Source organism: Cataglyphis hispanica, chromosome 1 (assembly GCF_021464435.1).
Source record: "Cataglyphis hispanica isolate Lineage 1 chromosome 1, ULB_Chis1_1.0, whole genome shotgun sequence".
NCBI classification, from domain to species: domain Eukaryota; kingdom Metazoa; phylum Arthropoda; class Insecta; order Hymenoptera; family Formicidae; genus Cataglyphis; species Cataglyphis hispanica.
This window is the reverse complement of record NC_065954.1, coordinates 7,502,133-7,512,110: the sequence shown is the minus strand read 5'-3', so window position 1 is coordinate 7,512,110 and position 9,978 is coordinate 7,502,133. Positions and strand designations below refer to the sequence as shown.

The window sequence follows — 9,978 nt, the reverse complement described above, 5'->3', positions numbered from 1 at the left end:
ATTACCACGTTCTATTATTCGTTGTATATTTATATACAATTAAATTTATTAATTAGAATATTACAAACTTAAATAAATATATTTTCCAATATATATATTATAGAAAAATTAAATTTATATATATAATTTATAATTAAAGATATTATTTAGTTAGAAAATATATTTAAATTTGTATATATATATATATATATATATATATATATATATATATATATATATATATATATTACAAACTTAAATATATTTTCTAACTAAAATAAATATCTTTTGGCACATAATTATAAATTATATATATAAATTTAATTTTTCTAAAATATGAAGAAAATTAATTGTAAGAGCTAACTGCAAATCTTTACTTGGTATTTTTTTTATGGAGAAAAAATCATGAAAGCTGGTATGTAGTACAATTTTATAATAAATACAGCAAAAATACAACGCAAAATTTTTCCATATAATGCAAAAAGATGCTTTGGCTTTAAACCAGATTTTATCCATCAAGATCGTCATACACATGCATGAATGTATATCCTGCTGATATACCGAATTCTTGACGATAGCGTGCAGTCAATATCGATCAATATAGTCCGCAGCATACACGATGTAAAGCAGAGAAAAATAACGAAAAATCGTATACGCCCTTCGTCATATTGGTTGCATGGTTAACATGACCTAAAGGAAGGCAAGGGCAAAGGATCGTGGCATGGCGTAGCGAGTTCTATAGAGAGGAAGAATAGCATATAGGTATATGGTGCATATATCGGAAATCGATGCGTACTGCCTGTTGCCACATCGCATACGTATTTGTCCGATTTCATAAATGTATGTATTACGCATCACGTTCTTCTTTTCTCTCGCGCATGACCTATGACGTATCACGTATAACAATTCACGTGATTTTTCCTTAATTTTCGTTTTGCGAAGGTCTCTTATTAATCATTTTGATGACTTAGTTTCCTTAAATGCAAAAAAATCATGATTATATAAATCGCGAAATTTATAGTAAGTGGCGATCTTTTAAGCCATATGTTTTTTTTTGCAATAAAAACTCGTAAAATAAATGTAAATATATGTAATATTTTTTGACATTACTAGTCGTATAATTAAAAAAAAAAATTATTAATAGAAAAAATCTCATTATATTTATATTAATATTAATGTTAGTTAACTGCAAATATTTATAAAAAATTAATATTTATATTTTATGTTAATTTTATATCTACATTGCATCTTGCATCTATCAAATTATGATGTAATTTGAGTAATCTTGATGTAATCAAAGCTGCACTTATTAGCATGCGGTCGATAGATACTTAATAAACGCTGAATTCCTGATTAGACATCTCTAGTTGAGTAAATTGGTTTAATGATATGATTTTCTCATGTTATTGAGAGCATCGCAAACATGCAATTTATACGAAGAAAATAAATAATCTATAATATAATGTATTCTCTCGATCATATCATTCTCATTTTTTTAAAAAACACTTTTCTATATCTATTTATATGTTTATCTCTTGTATTATTTTATCATATTTATTGTTAATATAATTTAACTTTATTCAAAATAATTTTTTTGAATAATCTAATTTATAGAACAAATGTAGTTTTCGTAAATTAATCACAAATAGTAATATGTTACATATCACTGTCAAAACATCGAAAATTAATTTTATCACTAAGTTATATATGCACACCAAATAATTATTGCCTTTGTATGTTTTAACGTTATATTGAATTATAATACTTTTAATTAAAAATAAAAACATTTGATCAAAGTTACAGGATTTTATTATAACTGATATATCTTTATCTTTGCTCGGACAAGGATATCTTATCTGTTAACTGGGTTAAGTATGCATTTGTGTAACGCGTCTATAATTGCAAACGTAATAGTGACCCAGTTGAGAAGCAATTCCAAAATGATCGTATCTCTTCATTAATGCTATAAGACAAGCATTTTTCTCAAAATACCATTTTGTTTTGAAATCATGTTTATACAAAAAGTAAATAAGTAAAGATATATTACAATATCAATAATCAAAAAAATAATCTGCAAAAATTTCTCCATATTTCATAGATGCTTTTCAAGAATTACGCTTATAAAAATTCTATTAAGATCAAGACTTAATAAAATAAAGAGTAGACATAAGAAACTAAATTATTAATATGTTAATTAAAATTAAAATAATAATACACAACGGGATAACAAGAATTAAATTTAAAAAATTAAGTAAAATAAAATAGATAATTAATTTTATAAAATTTTTGTAAAATTCTCTGAGAATGTATAAACGAATGTGTTAATAATGTGTATATAATATTGTGTCACAAATAATAGATAAATAAAAATGTCTTTATTTATTATTTTCTATATTTTTTATCTTTATATTGTATTATTTTCAGAAATAAAAATTAGAAATCATTATAAAAAAGTGTTATAGTATAAATATTAATTAAATTTAATTTGTTTATCAAAGTATTTTTTTTACGAAGCAATGCAAGTGATAAAATCGCATCTTCGTATAAAAAAGAATTAATTATATTCCTAATAATTTGCCAAACCATTGACCATCCGATTATCTATTGTTCGATTTAGCATAAGCGGCAAAGCACATTATCCTCTGCGATCGAAACAATTGAAAAGGCGCAATGTAATTAGCACAAACTTTTATGCTCATTTAGCTTGTAACTTTTAAACCCCGAGACACACACATACACACAAAACTATCTCGGCAGAACTTTGCTCGAAAATTAAGATGGCTGGGATTAATCACGGTTGAAATTCCTAATGAGCTCTTACACTTTTTAAAATGAATTTAAAAATACATCTCATAATTAATGCTAACTATTTTGATTCACTTTTCCTTTTTTTCTTGATTTTTGCGCTATTATGTTACTTTAATAATAATAAAATTTTTAAAATAAATATGAAATAATTTTATTAAAAACAATAGGCTCAGAATACAAACAATTAAAATACAGCTAAGACACGGGTATTAGTAAGCAAGAATTTATTATATTATATATATATATTACTTAATAAAATTATTAAAATATTATACAAAATAAGTTTATTTAAAAAAGATAAAATTGCTTTATCAAAATATTGAGACCCTGCAATGTTTTTTTTGTGTTTTCTTTCTTATGTATACATATTATATGCAAAAATATTATTGATAATAACAAAATGCATATATTGATGATCATAATATATGCTAGAATAGAAAAAAATCAGATGCTAATAAAATATATAATTTATACCCGTACATGTTCATGATTCGTAATAAAATTTTATGGATATATAAAACAGAGATGACATGTACTGAACGACGATTTACCGGCAGCAAAAAATATTTTTGGCTACAAAATTCTGTACCTCTAAAATGAATGTAGATGGCAGTATTAAACAAGTCTTCGCAAGAGCATCCTAGAAGACGCTAGGCTGCTTTCAGCTTCTTTGCTATTGGATAGAGAATTTCCAGAATTTGTAAAATCGTACAACAGCAGCCAATCAGGGCTTCTAATAAAACTTGTCGTATGACAAGTCAAATATTATTTACATTATCAATGCTCACTCTATCTTTATTATTCTATGACTGTTCGCGGCTGATTGTTGACTAACTACTATAGTGTAACTCAGGGTAAGCTACACGCAGTGACACACAGCTGTGCTTGATACACCGAAAGTTTTTCTAATTATCAGCGGCACTGGAGCCTCATCCGTACGCGTCTCGACGCGGCCTCGTTCAGGCAGCTGCGTATCCCGACCATCATCATTCCTCGCGACAGATCGAGTCGCATCGTCGAAGGAGTGGACAGACTCCAGAAGTAGGAAAAATGAGGTATTTCTCATCGCGCGAAATTTTGCAAGTGTCAAAATCAATTTTCGCACGTGTCTCTATTAGATTCCAATCGTCGCCGTTGTAGTCATTTAAATTTCACCCAATTTCTAATCTGAATGAAAGCATACGGAATCCCGCGTGATGGTTGCTCAGCTGAAATGCGGGCGGGAATGGTAAAGTGCATCCGCATTTGTCTGTCTCTGTCGCCATTTTTCCCGCGCTGATGTTTCTGCTCATCAGTTCGCGCCTTGTGCGCCTCTTGCATCTGTAGAATTCGACGAAATTTCGTTATCGAAAAATTTAAACATTCGATATTTCCTGTTGCTTCAAATGATGAGGCATGTCCGTGTGGATATCTTTCTTTTTTTAAACACCTGATGTATATCTATCATTGTGAAAATTATATATATATATATGTGTGTGAAAATCATATATATATATATATATATATATATATATATATATATATATATATATACACAGCTATATACATAATTGTTTGGCGGGTTGTACATGTAACGTAAAAACGCATTCGAATTATGACATTTCGAAAAAAGCTGAATATATTTAAACAAATATATATTTTGTATACACAAATATGTGAAGTCTAATGCATGAGCTGTAATCATAAAAGAGTTTAATTATTATTTGACTTTCATTATATTTATATTAAAATTTATCAATCGTTACATATCGCGAAATATCGAGTCATGTGTGCGGCGATTGTAAAATATCAAATTGTTTTAATTCATATCACTCCTAGATAGGAGACAGTAATTGGAGGCATTTGTCAAATAGTGCAATAATCATTTCTGCACTTGTAGAACAATGTGTTGTTATAATTAATTAGATATATTAAATTAATTGGGATCAATTTTTTTTTAAATAATTTATCATAGATAAGAGAATTATGTCTTTTAAACAATTGTTTATCGTAATTTTTTATTTGTAGTAGTAGATCGCAAATGACAACGATGAATGGAAAGAGGCCCTCCTCAGTATCCTCTAGACATCAGCCAGAGACTCAGTCGCAACATAATGACTTGATTACCTATATCTGTGATTGTAAGTATATGTATATTTAATTTAATTAAATAATTATATGTGAAAATTGTACAAATGTGTGTTTCTAAAAGAGGTTTATTTTATACTTTTTTCAGCTTGGAATTCTGTATCTAGAGAGCTAGATATGTGTCATAATCAATCACATAGTAATTCTGCTAATTATAGAAATGGAGCATCAGTTACATATTATCAAGAACGTGAACCAAATCCACATTTGAAAGGTAAGCACTTTGCTTTCTTGGTTCTGTCTGAAAATAATAAAAATCTTGATGATTTAGTTTTTAAAGATTTATATACTACATCTTTTTTTTCTTGATTTACTTATGGAAAGAATTATGCAGTAAGAAAAAGATCTTATTAATCTTATAATCTTATTTTTTTAGATGTTTAATTATCTTGTATAACATTTTGTATAACATTACGTTGCTGTTCTATAACATGTTGCAGTTATTAATTTTTATACTATAATGTTTCTCTTCGTATATAGTTTATTATCTGCTATAGTATGGTGTTCCCAATGGACGTGTAGGGTGCATCTCACATCTTTTTACAGATTTTGAGCCTTTCAATTTGGAGGCATGGTGGGGACAGCGTGTTGTGCAAAGTATCACTAGGAACACAAATTCCTAGTGCCAGGCCCAACATGCAGACTATAATCGAACATTCTCAAACAGATATAAGAAACAGAAAAGATAAATTGGGAATTAACAAATTCAATCTTTGTTTTTATTTATAAGATTTATTGTAAATTCAAAACTGATGAAAAATATGATAGCTAGGATATATATATATATCTCTACTTATGTATCTCAAAAATGACTTTGGAATCTTTTGATAAAGAAAAGAGGGGAAAACAGATAATAAGAAGGATCGATGAACTTAGCAAGAAATTAGAAAGCACGAGGAGCAAAGAGAAAGAGAAATATATATAATAATACAGAGGCATAAAGGTTTATGCATATATTGCTAAGTGATTTATTTGAAACGTGACGAAACATTCCCCTTATTTTCAATTGTATTTCAATGAAATATTAACCTTCTCTTGATTTTTTTATAAGCATATGTTAAACAGGGATTGGGGAGATCTAAAATTTGTTCTCTTGTTTCTAATATTGTCTTTGTAAAACTCGAGAGAGATATTTAATAATTAAGAATATTATACCAAATTATTTATTTTTAGTTATTAAATAATGCGCGATATATGTTTATATATAATTATAGTACATTTACTATGATATATTTTTATTATTATTTAAAGAGAAACGATAATTATATATATATACATATATATATATATATATATATATATATATATATATTATTATTTTTAATTATATATACTCGTATATATATTATTAGATTATATATATATATATAATATATATATTAAGAATATTTATCTTCTTGCAATGTTGAGCGACATACATCTGCTGCTCAATGGTGCACAAAGCATTTATGGAATGCTCAACCTTGTTTAATAAAAGTTGCATAGACAAATTTTAGAGATGGTACCTTTTTAGGATGTACACGTAAATATACTTTTACACATATTGCATTTCACATTTCCAAGATTTTTCACTCTTACGTCCATAAAGTGACTGCACACTAATATATAAAATATAAATAAAAGTGTTTTACACTTGTTAAAGGAAATTTTATTAACATATGAGAGATAGGAAATATCGCACTTGAAATTAATGATTATAACATGAAATAGCGTGATAATTTCTGTAACTTTAAATACGATTAAATATATGTATATCGTATGTATACTTATATATATATATATATATATATATATATATATATATATATATGTGTAGTGATGTATGTGTGCGTGTGCGTGTGCGTGTGCGTGCGTGCGTGTGTGTGCGTGTGTGTGTGTGTGTGTGTGTGTGTGTGTGTGTGTGTGTGTTGGGCGCGCGCGCGTGCGCGCTATGCATGTGTAGCTATCATATAAGTTTAATCAGATAATGTTTCTAATGGCAAAACAATAATGAACAACGTCTTTCTACATACATGCGAATATTTCTTTTCATTCTCTATTTCTCTATTTCCATACTTACCCGCATCCTATCATACATAAATATATATCATATAAAAAAAAAGAAAAATATTTTGCCATTATAAATTTTATGTATATTTCTGAGTGTTGAACTTGCTAGTGTCTTCTTGGTGACAACTATCGCCAGATCCGTATACCTCACATTCCATTCGCGAAACGTCACGCGAATAGTTTCCATATCTGTAGCCTAATGCACTCGAAGAATTCATTGTTTCCTAGGAATTTCGTATATCTTATCATTGTATTGGGGGATTGACCTAGTGCACTAAATTTCAAGCGATCACAAATTTGTTATAGATTCTCATTAGATTAGATATACTGAGGATATTAAAGTTTACTTTTTAGCGAGAAAATTAATAGTTTAATATGAAAATATATAATTAGATTATACTCAAAGTGCTTTAAAATTTTATGTACCATTTTTATACCGAAATAATAATAAACATTACATTAATTTTTGAAAATGCACATTGAAATCAGGACGATAAGTGCTTTTTATATTTTCTTTTTACTATAAATCACGTGCATAAATAAACATAAAAAGAAACAAATAAAATGTCAAGTAATTGTTATAATAATTAAATCAGCCGTATTAATTAATATGTATAATAATAATTACAGTTTTTGTTGTGCAAATTTGATAGTAGAAATAAATATATTGAATTGCGCACGCATGCGCATTCATCATGTTTGTTTGATAATCTTGAATCGCGCCAATTCACACCAATTCGCGCCATATTTATCTGGTATGAAAGTATAATCGCTCTGTGTTTCTCTTGTTTGCTTTGGTCAAAAGTGAATTATGCGTGTACTAAACAATTAAAATATCGATCTTTGTACAGAAAAGAGTCAGAATAATGAAAATTAATATACTAAATCATAATTTTTTTGAGAAACGATCTTCGTGCACCATAGATGACTTTCTGGAAGGTACATTCCGTTATTTAAACCATTAGTCACAAAATCGTTGGTGAGTAAATTCATTTTTTTTTATTTGTAATTAATTGCTTAATTATCTGTAATGAATTATCTGTATTTGATATGTTTTCACGTTTGCACGTGTAATTAATTGCTTTGTTGTTTTTGGTAATATGTGGTGTACTTGTATATACATGATTATTTATTATAATATATTCATGATGATGTGAAAATTTTGTTGATAGCGTTTTAAAGAATATTTCCAATGTATCTTCTAAAATTATAAATAATAGAAAACACAATTCTTTTAATTTTTTTTTTACTATTAAAAATAATCAATATTTATTACAAAAGTTATTTACATTATATATCTGTATACATATGTATATAAATTTAAATTATTCACACGGCACGTATAGGTATAAGTATAAAGATATAAGCGCGTGAATAAAATTTGTGGAAAGGTCTTACGATAGTTTTATGTCAACTAATATTTCTTTCGTTTAAAAGATATTTGTTTTATGATTATGCACCCATAACTATTAAAATACATTTTACGAAATGAAAAAGCACAAATACATATATATTTATACACACACACTCATATATATATATTTTTTTTTTTATTAGATGCCTAGTCGACGAATGTATGTTGCAATTTGATAAATATGTATATCTTTTGTATTTTTATGTGTACGTACATATATATATATATATATATATATATATATATATATATATACATGTGCATGCAGATACGTATATCGATTAAATTGCAGCACCTCGCAGATTCGTCAATTTAAATTTTAAATAATATCTTCATTATATATAAGCACTTTCAAAACTTTCAATTGAGTGGAATTTAAAATAAAATATTAATTTAAATATTAATTTAAAACGAAGGAAATAAAATATCTGTGTCTGAACATTTATGTCCGATTTTTCGGAGATATTTGATGTCGTAAAAGAAGTTAGTCGAAACGACGTTGCATGACTAAATTTTCCTATTGGAAATCGCTAGAGTATTGTACAATTGAACCTTGCCGATCACGACATTTTCGCCTTAGGTTTGCCCAACGTAAGTGCGAGAGCTTGAAATGGAAACCTCGGGGACAAATACGGCGTGTGCAAGCGTGTATGTGAGACCGTTCTATCGAATTGCAATAGAAGATTATATCGATTTGATCGAATTTCACACCATTCTAAAGAAGTAACGGTACCGCTGTGTGCCCAATAGTATCTTTTTTATTTGCTTTTTTGGAAAAAAGGGAAAAATATTTTTTTGCAAAAATGTCTCTCATGAATAGTATCTTAGAAATTGTTTCCGAAGCGAGAAACATTTTGTACAAATTTACGTAATCTTTCCGAGTAGTTTGTTGAATAATTTCTTTACTTGCATAAAAAGTTTCTAATAAACTTTTATCGAGAAATAATAAATTTTTATGTGGATAATAATTGCAAACATTATAAAAAATAAATATACAGGATATATTGCGTACTTGTGTCATCTTTTGTGATTTTTCTTTTATAGTTTTAACTTGTATTAATATAACTATTATTATTTATTTAAAATGTATTTTTTACAAAATAGTGCACAATATGTATTTTGATATCACACAGTTTTCAGAAAATTTAAAGTTTAAGAGAAAGTTTTACTTTTTTTAAAATGTTAAATTTGTATAATATATTTACATTTAAGATACATATACACTTATATATTATGTATTATTTATTTTTTTATTAAATGTAAATTAATAGCTTTTCGATATATTCAAAACTTGAGAAGATTATAAACTTCTCTACCTTTTAAGTTGTTAAACTTTTAAAATAATACGCATAAAAAACTAGAAAAAAAGGAAGGGAGAGAGAGAGAGAGAGAGAGAGAGAGAGATTAGGATTAAACAAATGCGGAATTACTGTATCAAAAAAGTTTTCTCTTTTTTCGTTTAAATTAAAAACATTTGCTTTATACTTAATATTATTATTACATTTAAAAGATAATTAAAATATATCTTTTATTAATAATTATCTCGATAATCATAAGACAAAGTTATCATGAAAGACTAATACATCATGCATCGTTTTTGA

At 27.0% G+C, this 9,978-nt stretch overlaps 1 protein-coding gene across 2 annotated transcripts; it reads left to right on the top strand.

Moving 5' to 3' along the window:
- The first annotated feature begins 3,603 nt into the window (after positions 1-3,603).
- Positions 3,604-5,967, top strand: LOC126851438 (MAPK regulated corepressor interacting protein 2-like). 2 transcript variants are annotated; one of them, XM_050595411.1, is made up of 5 exons: positions 3,604-3,641; positions 3,704-3,842; positions 4,795-4,907; positions 5,003-5,128; positions 5,461-5,967. In XM_050595411.1, exons 2-5 carry the CDS (start codon positions 3,838-3,840, stop codon positions 5,535-5,537), a joined length of 321 nt encoding a protein of 106 aa, XP_050451368.1. In that variant the 5' UTR covers positions 3,604-3,641; positions 3,704-3,837; the 3' UTR covers positions 5,538-5,967. The 2 variants fall into 2 exon arrangements, with proteins under 2 accessions (XP_050451368.1, XP_050451377.1); XM_050595420.1 differs by having other exon boundaries at positions 3,612-3,842; positions 4,798-4,907.
- Positions 5,968-9,978: the final 4,011 nt, after the last annotated feature.